Genomic DNA, 21,118 nt, shown 5'->3' on the forward strand with positions numbered 1-21,118 from the left:
GACATCTAAGTATCCGACTAACAATTTTACACTGAATATAATAATAATAATAATAATAATAATAATAATAAACGAATCGAAAAAAATGTTCATAAAAGGTATTTAATCATTCGCAAATCGAATACAATATATAATATTTTAGCTCCAGTTTACGGACTATATTTCTCTTGAGAAATGTGGGCTTTCAGTTTAAAATTAAGTAAAGATACAACCAACACATAAATAATATTATATGGAAGAACATGTATAATAAAGAAAGATACAAACACAGCAGTAGAATGTACATATGATTATAATGAAGTGAATAGTAAAAAGCTCTCACACAACCAATTTGCAAATTGTTAATATATAAATTGTTTTTGAACGGACAACAAACATTGAAATGCCTAGATACTCCATATCAGTTGCGAAGCTTGCGCTAAGTAAATAGGGGTGACCGAAGTCACATACAACTTTTTGGATAGTTTTTAGACCCTTTATATAAACTTAAATACTTATACAAATATAACTTTTTTAATATATATATATATATATATAACTTTTTTATAAAAAAAATTGTACCACATGATGGTAGAACCAGAAAATTTTAAATGGAGGGTCCGAGTTTGTTTTTGTTTTTTCATTCACAATGGGAGCTTACTATTTTTTTAACAATCAATGCATTACGAACACAAAAACTATTGAAAGTTTATAAACAATAAACTAAATAAAAGTATGAACAAATATATTAGATAAAATAAAATTGAAATCTTAACTTTTATTAATATTCAAAATAATAACTAATAAAGAAATGGCTATATAGATTTTTCCTTTCTATTTTCGTTTTCGCTTTAGCCTCTTCACATGAAAAACAAGTTGGTTAATGACTATGGGCCGTGGATTGAATTTTAAAAAGGCCCAATATTATAAGCTAGGTCTTCTTATTCAAGTGTCTGAAATCATTCTTTTGTTGTAGAGCAAAGCCGTGGCCATCAATCGGAAGAAAAACCCATCTAACACAAACTCAAAAGATTGCAAGTAACCTTAACCTAAACTAGGGATGACCAGTAGCTTTCTGGAAAATATACTCAAGGATACCGAGCACAAGACCTATAATAATTTTCGGACAAAATCACCAAAATTTACCCGATTAAGAGAAAAAACGCGAGTGACGGGTACACCCCGGGTCCCTACTAGCCTTCGCCACTACTCCATATGTGGTGACCCAATGGCAAAAGGCCACCACTAGCTGGCTCAATCTAGTCGTACGGAGCCCTTAATCGCCTCCAAGATATCTCCAGTTGCAGGGAAAACACATCCGCCCAAAGGCCCACTAGTGGTAAAATCCGGGCGCTTTTAAGATCAAACTGGAAGGATCTTAGTCTTCCTTCATTGAGTCACCTGTCCCCCAAAATGCTGTGAGTGGAAATTGAACTTGAGTCGCTATTAAGAAACTCATCATGCTTTATCACTACACCACATTGAAAAATGGAAATTGTAGATATATAAATTAGGTTTTGATATCAATAAATGAAGAAACTAACTATAAATACGAAATTCAAAATTTATATATGGAAAATTCAAATAAACGAAAATGCATAACACCATGACTAAATGAAATTAATTGACTGAAAAATAAATAGCAAAAGAGAAATATAATATTTAACCTATGAAAATTACATGATTTTTTTAAAGGACTTTTTTTTTTTTTTACTTTCGAAGACTTTGAACAAGAACTTTAGATGTTTCTGTCACTAGATCACCAATCTCTTAACCATTAAATATTCAGTTAGGATAGTCACTACCAATAAACCTTTTTTTATTGTGTTTTTTTGTTTGTTTTTATTGTGATAGACTATACGCATGCACTAAAGTACTCGTCTAATATCCGGATATCTCACCAACTTTAACTAATCGCTTGAATAAATAAATATATTTTTGGGTTTTTGCCTTTTTGATATCGTAAATCACATTTTGGTCCTTAATTACATTACCTTTTAATTGGTATCTACACGTAACCCCGCCCTTGACCTCTTAAATTTCGATATTTATTTTTGTTAATCTGATGGATCATTGAATACTTGTTAGCACCATTGTTATCTTGATATTCTAATTTATAAATATTTTTTTGACTACCAAGCACCTCATGAGCGTAATGTGCACGCCTTCGCCTGTAAAAACTAAGCATAATCTTTGGAAGGCTCCTTGCAAACGTAACCCACCTTTTTCATGAACAGCACCAAACGTACCCACATTCATGGTAACATAATATGACAACTGTAATTTGTCTTTTACACACATAAGCATTCTTTAAATAAAAGTGACTGAATCATCCTTTCTGAATTATAGTTCTGATTTTGCGTGGACTTTTAAGAAGCTGTTTCCGTCCATCTCTTGCTCACTCTGAATTTTCATTGCAGACTCATGTGCAGAACTACTGCATCCGCTTACTTCAATCACATCCAATGTTAAAATCTTTCCTAAAGCTGATGGGATACCATCTAGTTTTAGACAACGATGGACCACCAATCGTTGTAGTCTTGGGAAATTATCATTTGAACAAACCCATTCCCTAATGTCAAGATCTTGCAACTTCAAGAACTTAAGTCGCTGAAATTCCGCATCCCCAGTTTCCCAACTCTCTCCTATGCAAGCATGAAATTTTAGTTTTAAAACTTCAAGGTTAGGCAGCCATGCAAAGGTCCACATCTCCTCCCAATCCAGTCCAGTATTTGATAATGTTAGTTTCTTAAGCTTTTCAGGAAACATAAGAGGATTGCATGACCGTGTTGCTTCAGGAAACACAATCGTGTTTAATAACTTCAACTTTTGAAGGTGCTCCATAGAGCTTAAGTTTGGAGATTCAAGATCACCAAGACTTGATATTAAGGGTCCGCAAAGCCCAAGCTTCCTAAGATTGGGAGTTCTTGAAAACATATTTTGGCAAGATCGAGGACTTACATGGGACAAGGTTTGCATGCAAGACAGTAAGCCCGGACAACCATCCTTCTCTTTCACTTGTACAACACACGGCTCTTCGATTATATTTTCCCCTGATTTGATATATAGATGCCTCAGATTTACCATATTCCATATGGATTTTGGTATGAGAATATTCTTCCTTGACAATATTATGAGCATTTGTAGGTATAGAAGGTTTGATATTGATGGTTGTGGACTTCCTTCATGTGCTTGAATGGCCAGGTATCTCAGATTAACAAGTTGTGCTGCCTCACAAGGAAATGAGGAAATAGGGATAGAGGCTACATCTAGAACTTTGAGAGTTTTATATGTATCAATGTGACATGATTTGCCCTCCAAAAGAACTTTTCCTAGCTCCGATGGAGAGAAAAGCATTGATGAGATCTTGTCGTACCTGTAAATAATGATCAGTATTTCTTCAGCAAGGAAGTTCATGCTTGTCAAGAAAAAAACATGTACTTTTACCTGTAACTGTTTGGCAGAAAGTTCTCTTCTTTGGCTTTTCTACGACAAAAATCGTGCAAAATGTCATGAACGCGACATGTTTTAACTTGTCCATCAGTCCTCATTGTGGGAGTCATCACCAGGCTTCTCTTGATTAAATCCATCAAGATATCCTCTGCAACATCCTCCAAGATTCTGCATCCAGTTTGATCTATAAATCCTTGAGCAATCCATAGCCAAATCAACTTTGTCACGGGGATTTCGTAGTCCTCGGGAAATGCTCCTAAATAAAGAAAACATGGTCTCAAGTGGGGAGGTAGGTAGTTGTAGCTTAAAGCCAGCGAGTCCATGTATTGGCTTGGATCACCAACCATAAATGAACTTAGACCCTCTGCAATGTGGGTCCACCATTCAACTGACCAGTTATTTTTAAGAAGTCCTGCAGCTATCACAATTGCAAGAGGCAAACCTTCACATTTTCTTGTTATCACCTTTCCATGTTCCTCCAAGTGACTAGGACATATTCCAGTTCTAAATACCTTCTTCATAAATATATCCCAGCTTTCACCTTGAGTACGAAGACGCAAAACATGAGCAGGTCTTGCAGCCTTTACATGTAAGCTCATATCTATATCACGGCTAGTAAATAGCACTCGACTTCCAGTTTGGTCATCCGGAAAATAAATTCTGATATCATTCCAGGCTTTACAATCCCAGATATCATTCAAGACCACTAAATATTTGCGACCTTTAAAAAGTTTATACAACTTTTCCCCCAATTGTTCGTCGCTCATTTTGTGTATCTCATCCGTAAGATCATTAATAAAAGAGCTTAATATGCCCAGTAACAAGTCCTTCTTGTGGTATACCTGAGAAACACAGGTCCACGCACGAATGTCAAACATATACTCGATTAGCAGATCATTGAATAGTTTTCTAGCCAAAGTCGTCTTGCCAAGCCCAGCCATTCCTGCAATTGTGTTGATCTGTAACTTCTTTGTAGTAGTTTGAGTAAGTTGATCCAGTAGTATTTCTGATTCAGCATCAAATCCTGCAACAGCCTCTTCCTGTACGTTTGAGTTGTATCTGATGTCACAGAGTTGTTCACACTTCACTAGTATCTTATTCAAATGTAATTCACCACTTGGGATCCAACCATGTATATACAACATTATTTCCAAATTTGTCAATAAATCCTGCACTTCCTTAGTACTTTCATAACCTACCATCACGTTTCTGAAGTAATTCATTAGACCAATAGAGGATTCAATAATCATTCTCTTGTTATCCCGTACCTCCGCTGCAGATGACATTTCAGAGTGTCTTGTCCAGAGGCTGAATAGCTGCTTAATGTGAAGCTTAAGATCATCAGTCATGGTTCTCTATTTTATGGAGCACGGAGCAACTGAGTTGCTCAGCCGAATTATCAACTTCTACAAACGTTAACCACCAGCAAACTTTTATAAAATTAATTTACATGATATATCTTCACAACCAAACACGAAGGTGGAAATGTAATAGCAATGATCACTGCAATTCCAAAATAGAAAGTTGCTATGTAAGAATGATACATTCAACAACCAGGAACTGAAATTAATATAGACTGCAACATAGTATCTTATCGTGAAAAATATAAAAATATCGCAGTCTTTTTTGGTCAATGCAAGCATATGGTCAACAAATTTTGTGATTATGTTCCGTTTTGATAGAAAGACGGTCATTGTACATTTGTACCTTCAAACAAACTCATAAAAGGATCATAATAGACCCTATAAAGTTCACCTTAACCCTCTCCCTGGCACATCCTTGCCTAAATTTAAAGAATTGGTTCAAACAGCCTCAATCAAGAACACGATAGATTTTGTGATCAACACATGGTCACGACTCTTTTCGTTTACTTTGATAATCTTAAAATGTTACAAGAAGAACAAAACACAATGATCCCTATTTAAACTATAAACAGATCCTTGGAAAGGAAGTAAACCCGTTTGACCCAAGTTCTAATTTCTAACAGATAGGAAATAATAATAATAATAATAATAATAGTAGTAGTAGTAGTAGTAGTAATGTGACAGCTTTTCTGGTTTTTCATCCTCAAGCACTACATCCAAGTCTTTCTGACAAAGTAGTGCCTCAATCTGCATATTCCACCAACCGAACTTCTGTCCGTCAAACTTCTGTATCGAAAACTTTCCGTCTTCTGCCATAACAATGACTAAAACGAAAAACTGGATAAAAAACACAGACAAACACGCAATGGCACGAGCCTGAACTTAACGACTGTTCAACTGAACTCTGTTAAACAATCAACCTATTTAACGTGCAGCGGAATAACGAACTGTAAATCAGAAACCGAAACTTTAAACTGAAACGATAAACCTGACAAACGCGGTTGGCACTGGTTCTCCGTTTCTTTAAACGACTTCAACTGTTCTTCAACAAAAATAGGATCTTGATTGGCTCGTTCTTGACTCGTTGAAACTGTTAAAAAATATCTTGTCCTTGTGCCTCGGCTAAACTGCCCGATAAAACTTTCGAACCTAAATAGAGAAAACTTGGCCCACACAAAAAATTGATCTTTTAAAACAAAAAGAATCAAGAATTTTGGTCAAATCTGGCTATTGGTCAAAAGGTATGCTGCAACTTGAACAAATATAATTAACCATGGTCACGTCTCTCTCTACCAAGCACACGCTCTTAGTGAGAAAATATCGATTAAGCTTCTGCCTCAAAATCAATATCTTACAAAAAACTCCGGCGTCTGACCCACAACTAAACAACGGTACACGGTGGTTATGCGGTGGTAAAATGCTTTCGAAAATAAAACCGAACCTGAACAACTCCGGCGACTGGGTATGGCGGAACCCTACCGGAGATCACCCCTTTCTTCCCTGCGGCTGAGTCGGTAAGACTCTAGCGGTGTTGCGACAGTAACAGCAAGGTTTTCTCGCGGCGAAAAAACGATGACGGCGGAACCCTAGCGCAGTAGGGTGGCGGCGGCGGAAGGTTGGTTCCCGTGTTCTTCGTGTGATCCGAACCTAAGCTCTAGATACCACTTGTTAGGATTAAACGCACACACGAAACCGAACACACACACGAAAGCAGTAAACGAACACGAGGATTTAACGTGGTTCGGTCTAAACTGACCTACGTCCACGGGTGGCAACTAGGTATATCTTTATTGAGTGACCAATATTACAAGTACATAATGTTGTTTATATAGAGACTGAACTAGGGTTAGTAAATTATTATGCAAGAAATCTAAACCGGGCCGGGCTTGGGCCCGACCGCCCACACCCGTCTCCTCTTTTGACTTCATATAATAAACCGGGCCAACAAGGCCTACGAACCCAACAGATATATCAATTTCTTTTGGATTGTTAATGCTTATCAACATTATCAAATTATCTATGATCCATTTACGCCCCAATATACCAGTCATCTTGCAGAAAAAGTTTAAACCTTAAAATTATTGGTTCAACGAACAGGAAAGATACATTTAGAACACACAACTTAAAGGAAGCAAACCTTATCAAAGACAAACTCATGCTGACAAATTGACTTGTCAGCATCGCATCCACAACTGCATATAGATTACAGAACATAAAAGGCAAAGTAAGAAAAATGAAAGCTTATTAAACATGAAAGCCAAGAGAATAAAAACCTAATAGTGGACACCCATGAAGCCAAGTTACTGAACATAGTGCACTGCGTTTTTTAATTGATGAAAAATGACAATCACCTTTGTACACACTCAAGTAGTGAATAAAACTTCTTTATACAAAAGCATTTAATACAATAGAAAAATCCCAATTAAACTATGAAAGCCAATAAAAAGAAAAACTATTAATGTATCAAAGAATATATTTTGAGAGTTATTCAAACCAGTTTGACAAAAAAAAACTTAACTGAGCTGGAGCCATTAAAATCAAAGTTGATTAAAAATCCAGTTTTTGTTTCAGTATTGAACAGAAATCAAATTCGTTAGCTGGTTTATAGTTTGGTTGCAGTTCAGAATATTCATATCTGATTGGAACCGAATAAACCGAATAACAAATAATGAATTTTCAAATTCTATTCTTTAGTTAATTCCAATAGCAGTCTTAACTAAGTTTTACTTTTGGGTTCAGTCTTAAGCCAAAACTGAGTTAGTTATGTTTATGGTGACCTGGCTTGTTTTTTGAGATCTAGCTTTAAACCAATTAAACGCAAAACAGAACATCGATGGAGCTGCTTAAATCGAACAAAATCACAAATTCAGTTTTCGTAATATGGTTTATAGTTCACTTCGGTTCTGAACATGCGAATATGGTTGAAACTGAATTACAAATAATGATTTTCAAAGCTTGTTCTTTACTAAAATCCAATATCGATACAATTTTCTATTAAAAGGTAACATAACATAAATGAGCGATATTAGAGCATTCTCATCCAACCCCTCATATTATGTGAGGGGTTTTTTACAATTTAGAGAGTGATTCAGGATGTTGTGAGTGAAGAGTTTTTATATTTTAGAAAAAGTAGTGATTTTTCTGTATATTTGAAAAGTTACTGTTCATCCCTTGTAATTTTTTAATATATTTTGAAAGTGGTTGTAAGTGAAAGAAAGAGAAAAAATAATAATAAAAGGTATAAAAAGTATTATTTAATTGAAATAAAGAGAGAAAATAAAATGATAATTAATTGGGAGTAATTATCGTAATCTAGCCCTCTACATAGTTCAGTACTTCCTTCAACCAATGCAATGGCATCCAAAAGATATCCAGAAAACCAACAATTTGAAAATCAAAATAAACCCAATGCAATGGTTCTAAATAAATTAAAACAAACTATTGAAGACTTGCCTCTTGTTCACAGAGAAGGAACTGATGAAACCAATAATCAATAGCATATGAAATCAATACCTTTGATTGTTCAAAGCTCCGATGTAATCGGATGATGGCGTGCGATCGATTTGAGGTTGAAAACCTAAAATCAAATTTCATTCAATAAATAGCAAATTAATCACCATATGATGACTCATTGACTCAAGCAACATGGAAGAAGACAATTGGAAGGAAAAGCAAAGCAGTGAGTGGATACAACTTCAACTGCAGAAGGCACAACCAGTAATGCACTTAAGTTGAAATTGTAGATATACTAGTATTTTGATCCTGCGTTGCGGGATGTGAAAGTGTAACCGAAGAAACTAACGACATCCACACATTACTACAAAATCCGTTGTCGATTGACATTCGTTTATAACATTCAAGACTTTCTGTAAAAGAAAAAAAGGAAACCATTGTATCCATGTCATGACCATCAACCACTGCGACACCACCTCTACCACCACACGATTTCTTTATACGTTGTATATCATACTCAGAATTGTTTAATAAAATGCTTTATATTATTTATCTTGAATCACCCATTCTAATAAAAATAACAGAATAAATTACTCATAAGTTATAATAAATGATGTATACCCCCCTTTCAAATTGTATATACATAGTTTGAGCACCCGCACGTTGCGACGACTCATCTTTAGACATCTAAGTATCCGACTAACAATTTTACACTGAATATAATAATAATAATAATAATAATAATAATAATAAACAAATCGAAAAAAATGTTCATAAAAGGTATTTAATCATTCGCAAATCGAATACAATATATAATATTTTAGCTCCAGCTTACGGACTATATTTCTCTTGAGAAATGTGGGCTTTCAGTTTAAAATTAAGTAAAGAAACAACCAACACATAAATAATATTATATGGAAGAACATGTATAATAAAGAAAGATACAAACACAACAGTAGAATGTACATATGATTATAATGAAGTGAATAGTAAAAAGCTCTCACACAACCAATTTGCAAATTGTTAATATATAAATTGTTTTTGAACGGACAACAAACATTGAAATGCCTAGATACTCCATATCAGTTGCGAAGCTTGCGCTAAGTAAATAGGGGTGACCGAAGTCACATACAACTTTTTGGATAGTTTTTAGACCCTTTATATAAACTTAAATACTTATACAAATATAACTTTTTTAATATATATATATATATAACTTTTTTATAAAAAAAATTGTACCACATGATGGTAGAACCAGAAAATTTTAAATGGAGGGTCCGAGTTTGTTTTTGTTTTTTCATTCACAATGGGAGCTTACTATTTTTTTAACAATCAATGCATTACGAACACAAAAACTATTGAAAGTTTATAAACAATAAACTAAATAAAAGTATGAACAAATATATTAGATAAAATAAAATTGAAATCTTAACTTTTATTAATATTCAAAATAATAACTAATAAAGAAATGGCTATATAGATTTTTCCTTTCTATTTTCGTTTTCGCTTTAGCCTCTTCACATGAAAAACAAGTTGGTTAATGACTATGGGCCGTGGATTGAATTTTAAAAAGGCCCAATATTATAAGCTAGGTCTTCTTATTCAAGTGTCTGAAATCATTCTTTTGTTGTAGAGCAAAGCCGTGGCCATCAATCGGAAGAAAAACCCATCTAACACAAACTCAAAAGATTGCAAGTAACCTTAAGCTAAACTAGGGATGACCAGTAGCTTTCTGGAAAATATACTCAAGGATACCGAGCACAAGACCTATAATAATTTTCGGACAAAATCACCAAAATTTACCCGATTAAGAGAAAAAACGCGAGTGACGGGGACACCCCGGGTCCCTACTAGCCTTCGCCACTACTCCATATGTGGTGACCCAATGGCAAAAGGCCACCACTAGCTGGCTCAATCTAGTCGTACGGAGCCCTTAATCGCCTCCAAGATATCTCCAGTTGCAGGGAAAACACATCCGCCCAAAGGCCCACTAGTGGTAAAATCCGGGCGCTTTTAAGATCAAACTGGAAGGATCTTTGTCTTCCTTCATTGAGTCACCTGTCCCCCAAAATGCTGTGAGTGGAAATTGAACTTGAGTCGCTATTAAGAAACTCATCATGCTTTATCACTACACCACATTGAAAAATGGAAATTGTAGATATATAAATTAGGTTTTGATATCAATAAATGAAGAAACTAACTATAAATACGAAATTCAAAATTTATATATGGAAAATTCAAATAAACGAAAATGCATAACACCATGACTAAATGAAATTAATTGACTGAAAAATAAATAGCAAAAGAGAAATATAATATTTAACCTATGAAAATTACATGATTTTTTTAAAGGACTTTTTTTTTTTTTTACTTTCGAAGACTTTGAACAAGAACTTTAGATGTTTCTGTCACTAGATCACCAATCTCTTAACCATTAAATATTCAGTTAGGATAGTCACTACCAATAAACCTTTTTTTATTGTGTTTTTTTGTTTGTTTTTATTGTGATAGACTATACGCATGCACTAAAGTACTCGTCTAATATCCGGATATCTCACCAACTTTAACTAATCGCTTGAACAAATAAATATATTTTTGGGTTTTTGCCTTTTTGATATCGTAAATCACATTTTGGTCCTTAATTACATTACCTTTTAATTGGTATCTACACGTAACCCCGCCCTTGACCTCTTAAATTTCGATATTTATTTTTGTTAATCTGATGGATCATTGAATACTTGTTAGCACCATTGTTATCTTGATATTCTAATTTATAAATATTTTTTTGACTACCAAGCACCTCATGAGCGTAATGTGCACGCCTTCGCCTGTAAAAACTAAGCATAATCTTTGGAAGGCTCCTTGCAAACGTAACCCACCTTTTTCATGAACAGCACCAAACGTACCCACATTCATGGTAACATAATATGACAACTGTAATTTGTCTTTTACACACATAAGCATTCTTTAAATAAAAGTGACTGAATCATCCTTTCTGAATTATAGTTCTGATTTTGCGTGGACTTTTAAGAAGCTGTTTCCGTCCATCTCTTGCTCACTCTGAATTTTCATTGCAGACTCATGTGCAGAACTACTGCATCCGCTTACTTCAATCACATCCAGTGTTAAAATCTTTCCTAAAGCTGATGGGATACCATCTAGTTTTAGACAACGATGGACCACCAATCGTTGTAGTCTTGGGAAATTATCATTTGAACAAACCCATTCCCTAATGTCAAGATCTTGCAACTTCAAGAACTTAAGTCGCTGAAATTCCGCATCCCCAGTTTCCCAACTCTCTCCTATGCAAGCATGAAATTTTAGTTTTAAAACTTCAAGGTTAGGCAGCCATGCAAAGGTCCACATCTCCTCCCAATCCAGTCCAGTATTTGATAATGTTAGTTTCTTAAGCTTTTCAGGAAACATAAGAGGATTGCATGACCGTGTTGCTTCAGGAAACACAATCGTGTTTAATAACTTCAACTTTTGAAGGTGCTCCATAGAGCTTAAGTTTGGAGATTCAAGATCACCAAGACTTGATATTAAGGGTCCGCAAAGCCCAAGCTTCCTAAGATTGGGAGTTCTTGAAAACATATTTTGGCAAGATCGAGGACTTACATGGGACAAGGTTTGCATGCAAGACAGTAAGCCCGGACAACCATCCTTCTCTTTCACTTGTACAACACACGGCTCTTCGATTATATTTTCCCCTGATTTGATATATAGATGCCTCAGATTTACCATATTCCATATGGATTTTGGTATGAGAATATTCTTCCTTGACAATATTATGAGCATTTGTAGGTATAGAAGGTTTGATATTGATGGTTGTGGACTTCCTTCATGTGCTTGAATGGCCAGGTATCTCAGATTAACAAGTTGTGCTGCCTCACAAGGAAATGAGGAAATAGGGATAGAGGCTACATCTAGAACTTTGAGAGTTTTATATGTATCAATGTGACATGATTTGCCCTCCAAAAGAACTTTTCCTAGCTCCGATGGAGAGAAAAGCATTGATGAGATCTTGTCGTACCTGTAAATAATGATCAGTATTTCTTCAGCAAGGAAGTTCATGCTTGTCAAGAAAAAAACATGTACTTTTACCTGTAACTGTTTGGCAGAAAGTTCTCTTCTTTGGCTTTTCTACGACAAAAATCGTGCAAAATGTCATGAACGCGACATGTTTTAACTTGTCCATCAGTCCTCATTGTGGGAGTCATCACCAGGCTTCTCTTGATTAAATCCATCAAGATATCCTCTGCAACATCCTCCAAGATTCTGCATCCAGTTTGATCTATAAATCCTTGAGCAATCCATAGCCAAATCAACTTTGTCACGGGGATTTCGTAGTCCTCGGGAAATGCTCCTAAATAAAGAAAACATGGTCTCAAGTGGGGAGGTAGGTAGTTGTAGCTTAAAGCCAGCGAGTCCATGTATTGGCTTGGATCACCAACCATAAATGAACTTAGACCCTCTGCAATGTGGGTCCACCATTCAACTGACCAGTTATTTTTAAGAAGTCCTGCAGCTATCACAATTGCAAGAGGCAAACCTTCACATTTTCTTGTTATCACCTTTCCATGTTCCTCCAAGTGACTAGGACATATTCCAGTTCTAAATACCTTCTTCATAAATATATCCCAGCTTTCACCTTGAGTACGAAGACGCAAAACATGAGCAGGTCTTGCAGCCTTTACATGTAAGCTCATATCTATATCACGGCTAGTAAATAGCACTCGACTTCCAGTTTGGTCATCCGGAAAATAAATTCTGATATCATTCCAGGCTTTACAATCCCAGATATCATCCAAGACCACTAAATATTTGCGACCTTTAAAAAGTTTATACAACTTTTCCCCCAATTGTTCGTCGCTCATTTTGTGTATCTCATCCGTAAGATCATTAATAAAAGAGCTTAATATGCCCAGTAACAAGTCCTTCTTGTGGTATACCTGAGAAACACAGGTCCACGCACGAATGTCAAACATATACTCGATTAGCAGATCATTGAATAGTTTTCTAGCCAAAGTCGTCTTGCCAAGCCCAGCCATTCCTGCAATTGTGTTGATCTGTAACTTCTTTGTAGTAGTTTGAGTAAGTTGATCCAGTAGTATTTCTGATTCAGCATCAAATCCTGCAACAGCCTCTTCCTGTACGTTTGAGTTGTATCTGATGTCACAGAGTTGTTCACACTTCACTAGTATCTTATTCAAATGTAATTCACCACTTGGGATCCAACCATGTATATACAACATTATTTCCAAATTTGTCAATAAATCCTGCACTTCCTTAGTACTTTCATAACCTACCATCACGTTTCTGAAGTAATTCATTAGACCAATAGAGGATTCAATAATCATTCTCTTGTTATCCCGTACCTCCGCTGCAGATGACATTTCAGAGTGTCTTGTCCAGAGGCTGAATAGCTGCTTAATGTGAAGCTTAAGATCATCAGTCATGGTTCTCTATTTTATGGAGCACGGAGCAACTGAGTTGCTCAGCCGAATTATCAACTTCTACAAACGTTAACCACCAGCAAACTTTTATAAAATTAATTTACATGATATATCTTCACAACCAAACACGAAGGTGGAAATGTAATAGCAATGATCACTGCAATTCCAAAATAGAAAGTTGCTATGTAAGAATGATACATTCAACAACCAGGAACTGAAATTAATATAGACTGCAACATAGTATCTTATCGTGAAAAATATAAAAATATCGCAGTCTTTTTTGGTCAATGCAAGCATATGGTCAACAAATTTTGTGATTATGTTCCGTTTTGATAGAAAGACGGTCATTGTACATTTGTACCTTCAAACAAACTCATAAAAGGATCATAATAGACCCTATAAAGTTCACCTTAACCCTCTCCCTGGCACATCCTTGCCTAAATTTAAAGAATTGGTTCAAACAGCCTCAATCAAGAACACGATAGATTTTGTGATCAACACATGGTCACGACTCTTTTCGTTTACTTTGATAATCTTAAAATGTTACAAGAAGAACAAAACACAATGATCCCTATTTAAACTATAAACAGACCCTTGGAAAGGAAGTAAACCCGTTTGACCCAAGTTCTAATTTCTAACAGATAGGAAATAATAATAATAATAATAATAATAATAATAATAATAATAATAATAATAGTAGTAGTAGTAGTAGACATCTACAATTTAGGAACTTGATAAACTTCAATCAATCCTTAGCTTCATCTCCATGCTATTCAAATTTATGCACCTCACCTCCAAACATCAAGATTATGAATTTACCTTAAAAACCAAACTCTTTATCCGAGGATGATAAACCAAACAGGCATTTTACACAAGGATCAAGTCTTTAGGCAATTGAGTTTCACACTTAGTACAGAATTACTAGAAGAATCGTAATTACGCCAGTTCTAAAAGTCAATGTTATTAAAAAATTCATGATTGGCGCTTTAAATTGCACTCTTTTATTAAAGAAACATAGTATATATGATTGAATATATATAGTCAGAGAAGAAACCTCAGGTGATGATGATGTAACCCGATAGTGGTTCTCAGATCTTGGATGGAAGAAACTACTTTCCTGATTGAAAAGAATGGAAGACGGTCAATAATGCACTAGCAAGCAAACACAAGGTTTATGACTTTATCTAACAAAACAATATCCTCAAACTGTTTTCTTATGTTTGTTTTCATGTGGTTGATAAAAGACTTTATGTTATAGTTAGATCATGAGGTAGGATCAAATAGAAAAAATCTATTTTATGAGAATGGTAAGAACTAATCACAAAATAGCAAATTAAAATTAATAATTAAATAGAAAAGGGTATTATGGTAAATGTTAAAATCGCAATCATCTAATCTATTATTATGCAACGTGGACATCAGAATAGCCTTCCACCATTCCATTGCTATGGATCACATTCAATCATCCTACGATCTATTTTTTTTTCCTTTGTTTTTTTTCACATCAACCGGATGAAACCCACTTGTTACCAGAAGCATCCTATCACATTTTTCTCTTATGATAAAACAAAAGGAAAACAACACATAACATCAACCATAACAACACCAACCAAAATAATTTACCAACACTAACAACATAAACACTGAAGAGGTATGTACCCGCCTTAACATCGAGCGGGGCGGGTCAACCCACAAGATATAGACAAGAGGCTTGAAATCAAGATATCATGAAGGCACAAAGCCAAAACCTATGCGCACGGCGCATATCACATATGCTCACGCATCACATATGCTCACGCATATCATATATGCTCACGCATCACATATGCTCACGCGTATCACATGCTCGCGCACCATATATGCTCACGCATATCACATCTGCGCGTGGCGCATCTGCGCGTGGCGCATATCGCATGCTCACGCATATCACATCTGCGCGTGACGCATATTACATATGCTTGCGCATATCACATCTGCACATGAAACATCTGCGCGTGAGAATAAAGAGAAGACTTCGCACATCCTCAGGATAGGCGCATATCACACGTGCACATAATCAACCTCGTCCTTATCCAAATCAGGATAAGGACAACCTTGATTGTGCTCGTCAGACAACCTTCCAGAAGGTATCCTTTAAGGAATAAGAATATGCTGATGTTGACAGCTGCCAATGAAAGGCGGACAACTCAGCAAAACCCATGTGCTACCACGTGATTGCACATGGGTCAGGTAAAATGCCTGGGTCAGAGAATAATCAATGAAAAAGCACCAGGTGTCCTAAGGACACGTGGCGCAAAGCAATAGGAGGAGGCCAAAAAGGCCCTAATGGGATCTGAGCCCAATCATTGGAAACCCTAACACTATAAATACCACACCACCTCCACAAGGGGAGGTAAGCAAGAAAATACATTCCAATTCCTTACTCACTCTCAGATTATTATTATCTTCTCCTACAATCTCTTATTCTCACACCGGAGGGTTACCCCAAAGAGGACCCCTCTGTCCCTTTCTGAGGGGTAAGTTCACGGTGCTGCTCGTTTTGTAGGTGGAAGAACTCATACTCCGGAGAACCATCGGTGAAATAGCATACTCATACCCGAGGAAAGTTGATCGTCTACCAGTGAGCCGATCCACGTTTCTTCATTGGCGCCATCACCTGTTACAACGGCAACAAAATCTCATCAGTTCTCTCTGAAAAACTTCACCATGGTTTCTGGTGTTCGAAACAGCGATCAAGTTCTGGAGGATATTGAGCGTGAGGATGTTAATGAGGGACAGCAGTTTCTGAGGGTGCCGTGTGATTCTGCGCGCACCACCAGTAACCATCCCTTCATCACAACTCCTCATAGCCAGACTGAAACTCCTCCAGACGATCTCACGTTCCAAAATTTGACCGGCGCGAAACAAAAAGGACCAATGGGTCCAGAAGATGAAACAAATGACCCTAAAGAATGGCTCATAAACGAACAACGGCGTTTAATGGACAAATACACTGAGCTGGTCAAACACAAAAAGTTAGCCGACCTAACACAAAGGCTCGCGTTTGATAAGCAAACCATTCAAGGAACAACAAAAAGGGCGCGCGCGCCGGAAGATGGTCACTCTGTTCACACTGAACACGCTGATTTTAGTGATGAAGAAGTGCACAGCATGAGGAAGACGCGAGATACTCATGCAGGAGGCTCACAGCTCCGCGCGCACATGAACATGGCGCCTGGAGCCAAAGCCGATCTGGATCTGTACACACCGTACAGCCCACCAGCGAGAGGGCAAGTGGACGTAACCACACCGTACAGGCCAGCCATCTTGGTGAAGCATTCAAAATTCACTGAGCGCATCGCGAAGGCTCCCATTCAACACAAAACCAAGATGCCAAGTGGGTTGGGCAAGTACGATGGCACAACAGATCCAGACGATTTCTTACAAGGTTTTTATAACACTGGAAACCTAGAAAGCTGGACGATGCCAACATGGTGTCACATGTTTGCTCGCTGCCTCACGGGCGCGGCGCGTGTCTGGTTCGAAAGCTTGCCGACTGGGCAAATCGATGGGTTCGAAGAGCTATTGGAGAAGTTCCAAGCTCACTTCGTACAGCAGCGCAGACACACGCGCGACCCTGATGACATCATGCACTGCATGCGCAGGAATGATGAAACGATTGAAGACTACATAACTCGTTTCAATCAGGAATCTCTTGCAATTGGAGGTATCACTGAGCAACTCTTGCGCGTGGCCTTTATACAAGGTGCGCGCAGTGATCAACTCCGCAGAGCTCTCGTGAGCAGAGATGGCATGCCAACCACTTGGGCCAAACTAATGGAAGCATCGCGAGTCTTCGATCGAAATGAAAAACAAATTGCCCAAGATAGAGCAAGAGAAAGAGGGCACCAAGCAGAAGCACCGCGCAACAACGAAAGGAGGGGCAAACAAAACTCTGTATGGTCCAGGTTGCAACAAACCAGTTTTTCTCCCGCAGAAAAGCAGGCGCAACCAAGCTCACCCCAGCCCCAAAAAGACAGTCGTAATCGCGGAGAGGGTGACAAGAGGGAGGGGGGCAGAGAGCCTAACAGACCTCTACCAAGAATATGGACTCCCCTCACTAAAACGCCTTCACAAGTGTTAAGCACAGAGAATGTCTAGTTAAAAAGCCCCAAGCCACTACACTATAAGGGACCACCAAACAGTGGCAAGTATTGTGAGTTTCACAAGTCCACAGGGCACAACATCGATGCATGCCACCATTTGAAGGATGCGATTGAAAGAGATGTGAAATCAGGCAAGTTGGCTCACCTGGTGAAAAACCCAAGACCAGAGAATGAACAACCAGATGGAGCCTCAGCCAGCAAAAAGTTCAAAAGAATCTGTGTAGCCGAGGGAGGAAGGCAAGGGCAAAGATCGAGAAAGAGAAGCGCGCAAGTCTAAGGAGATTGGCGCGAGCAACAAGTAATCTTCCCAAGAATCAGGGGATGCCCTTCTATCAGCAGTCCTCTAGTCATCACTACACACATTGCTCATTATGAAGTGTCAAAAGTCCTGGTGGACACTGGCAGTGAATCAGACATCATGTATGAGCAATGTTTCAGGAAGTTGGATCCAGCAGACCAAGCAAGGCTCGAAATTATGAATGCACCAATCTCGGGTGTTTCAAATGAAATCATTCACCCCTTAGGTCAGATACAATTTGAACTAACTATGGGGGATGAGAAACACAAGCGAGCTGAAATTGTCAACTTCTTGGTCTTGCCCACCACTTCATGCCACAATATGATCTTGGGTAGAGGAACGATTGCCCAATTCAACGCCATACCGTCGCCAGCGCACGGCGCGTTGGGGTTCCCAACACCAACAGGTGTAACATTTGTATACCGAGATCATTTGTGCGCAGTGACAAGTATTCCGCGTGAAGGGAGAATGAAACTTCCAATGGCAAACAACGCGCCAGAGGAATGGATTCTCAACCCAAAATTCCCAGAGCAAACAATCACAATTGGAGCTACGATATCAGACGACACAAGGTTGAGAATGAAAAGATTGCTCACAACGTATATGTCGGTCTTCGCGTGGCAACATTCCGATATGACTGGGGTTCCGCGAGACCTGGCGCAACATTCTCTCAAAACGTTCAAGTCCGTAGAGCCAATTGCTCAAAAGAAGAGAATCATGGGGGATGAGAAGGCAAAGGCCATGAATGAGCAAGTAGAGGATCTACTGCGCGCAAACATCATCCGCCCAATACGATACCAGACATGGGTAGCCAATCCTGTGATGGTAAAGAAGAGCAACGGGTCATGGAGGATGTGCATTGACTTCAAAGACCTCAACAAAGCATGTCCAAAAGATTGTTACCCCCTCCCAAACATTGACGCGAAGGTGGACTCCGTGGCGCCATTTAAGCTCGAATGTTTTCTGGATGCCTATAAGGGCTATCACCAAATTCAAATGGCACCACAAGACGAGGACAAGACTGCCTTCAGAACCGACAAGGGTGTTTTTTGTTACACAAAAATGCCCTTTGGTTTGAAGAATGCGGGAGCCACCTACCAAAGACTCATGGACGCGGTTTTCAACGAGCAAATTGGAAGAAACCTAGAAGTCTACGTGGATGATTTGGTGATCAAAAGCAGGGAGGAAAAACAAATGCTCAAAGACATCGAAGAAACCCTTTGGCGCCTAAAGGAAGTAAACATGAAGCTCAACCCGAGCAAATGCACATTTGGCGTAGAAGAAGGGAAATTTCTCGGTGTAATGGTCACCAAGGATGGTTTCAAGGTGAACCCAGAGAAGGTGGAGGCTATCCTTGACATGCCCTCACCATCCACCATAAAATAAGTTCAAAAGTTGAATGGTAGATTGGTATCAATCAACAGGTTCCTAGCGAACCATGCAAGCAAATCTACCCCATTTGTTAACACATTGAGAAATTGCCTAAAGAAAAGCCAATTCAAGTGGACGCCTGAGGCCGAGCAAGCTTTCAGTGAGATAAAAGAATGTCTGATAAATCTGCCTGCGCTCACAGCTCCACTTCCTGGCGAAACTTTAACATTGTACCTGTCAGCAGGAGAGCGCGCCATCGGCGCAGTGTTGTTGGTGGATCGCAAGGGAATCCAAACACCAATCTATTATGTGAGTCGGGTGCTGACAGATCCTGAGACGCGCTACTTCATCATGGAAAAGTTAGTTTTGTCACTAACACACGCGTCGCGCAAGCTTCATAGATATTTCAATGGTCATCCTATTGAAGTTCTGACTGGTTACAACATCCAGCAAGTCTTGCGGCGTCCCGCGCTCTCAGGAAGGCTGACAAAATGGGCGCTGGAATTAGGAGAGCACACGATCGCCTATAAGCCCCGTCCAGCAATAAAGGGACAAGTCTTAGCTGATTTCATCGCAGAAATCCCTGAAGGAAAAATTGAAGAGGCTCAGCGCGAGGTAGACCCTCCGCGAGCCAATAATGAAGAAAATGTTTGGAGATTATTCACTGATGGAGCTTCAAACAATGAAGGGTCCGGCGCAGGCCTCAAGCTGGTGGATCCAGAAAGTCATGAGTATACTTACGCAATCAGATTGGATTTCAAGAGCACCAACAATGAAGCTGAGTATGAAGCCCTGCTGGCTGGTCTGCGCATCGCGCACAAGTTCGGAGTTAAAAAGCTAGAGGCCCATGTTGATTCATACTTGGTAGCAGCACAGGTCAATGGCCTTTATGATGCCAAGGAGAACACCATGCCTCTGTATCTAGAGCAGGCGAAAAAGCTCATCGAACAATTTGACTTCTTCAAAATCATACATATTCCGCGCAGTGAAAACAAGTCTGCTGACGCGCTGAGTAAGATGGCATCAACCGGCTTCGATCACTTTGGCAAAGATGTCAGGGTAGAAGTAATGAGCAACCCGTCGGTGGGAGCGAAGTCTGTCCTTGTAATTCATACAACCCCTTCATCATGGATAACTCCAATAATGGAATTCTTGAAGGAGGGAAAGGTACCGGACCATCGCGCACAGGCGAGGAAGATAAGACACAAGTCGCAGAACTATGAACTGCTTGATGGTACATTATATCGACGCTCTTATCTTGGACCGCTCATGAAATGCCTAGATGCTGAGGAAGCAAGCTATGTGATCAGAGAGATACACGAAGGAATCTGTGGAATACATGCTGGCCCGCGCATGGTGGTTGCCAAGGCAATGAGCGCAGGTTACTATTGGCCAGGCATGTACTTGAACGCGTTAAAAGAGATCCAAAAATGCAAAGCGTGTCAGAGCTATGCGCCAAACACCATGCGGCCAAAGAACAACTTGATTCCGGTGACCTCCGCATGGCCTTTCCACAAATGGGCAATCGATATTGTGGGTCCCCTACCGCAAGCGCAAGGGCGAGTAAAATTTTTGGTAGTGGCAGTAGACTATTTCACA

At 38.6% G+C, this 21,118-nt stretch overlaps 4 protein-coding genes across 4 annotated transcripts; all 4 read right to left on the bottom strand.

The window, feature by feature from the left end:
- Positions 1-2,322: 2,322 nt before the first annotated feature.
- LOC143626519 (putative late blight resistance protein homolog R1B-16) lies at positions 2,323-3,396 on the bottom strand. Its single transcript, XM_077096588.1, has one exon. The coding sequence runs from the start codon at positions 3,394-3,396 to the stop codon at positions 2,323-2,325; it is 1,074 nt and encodes a 357-aa protein (XP_076952703.1).
- A 26-nt stretch (positions 3,397-3,422) lies between these two features.
- On the bottom strand, positions 3,423-4,781 carry LOC143626520 (putative late blight resistance protein homolog R1A-10). The gene has a single exon (XM_077096590.1). The coding sequence runs from the start codon at positions 4,779-4,781 to the stop codon at positions 3,423-3,425; it is 1,359 nt and encodes a 452-aa protein (XP_076952705.1).
- Positions 4,782-11,249: 6,468 nt separating this feature from the next.
- Positions 11,250-12,323, bottom strand: LOC143626521 (putative late blight resistance protein homolog R1B-16). Its single transcript, XM_077096591.1, has one exon. It carries the CDS (start codon positions 12,321-12,323, stop codon positions 11,250-11,252), a length of 1,074 nt encoding a protein of 357 aa, XP_076952706.1.
- A 26-nt stretch (positions 12,324-12,349) lies between these two features.
- LOC143626522 (putative late blight resistance protein homolog R1A-10) lies at positions 12,350-13,708 on the bottom strand. The gene has a single exon (XM_077096592.1). It carries the CDS (start codon positions 13,706-13,708, stop codon positions 12,350-12,352), a length of 1,359 nt encoding a protein of 452 aa, XP_076952707.1.
- Positions 13,709-21,118: the final 7,410 nt, after the last annotated feature.

The sequence above is a fragment of the Bidens hawaiensis genome, unplaced genomic scaffold (genome assembly GCF_021521415.1).
Source record: "Bidens hawaiensis isolate Kalapana, Puna unplaced genomic scaffold, B.hawaiensis_p1.1 tig00004412_1, whole genome shotgun sequence".
Classification (NCBI taxonomy): Eukaryota; Viridiplantae; Streptophyta; class Magnoliopsida; order Asterales; family Asteraceae; genus Bidens; species Bidens hawaiensis.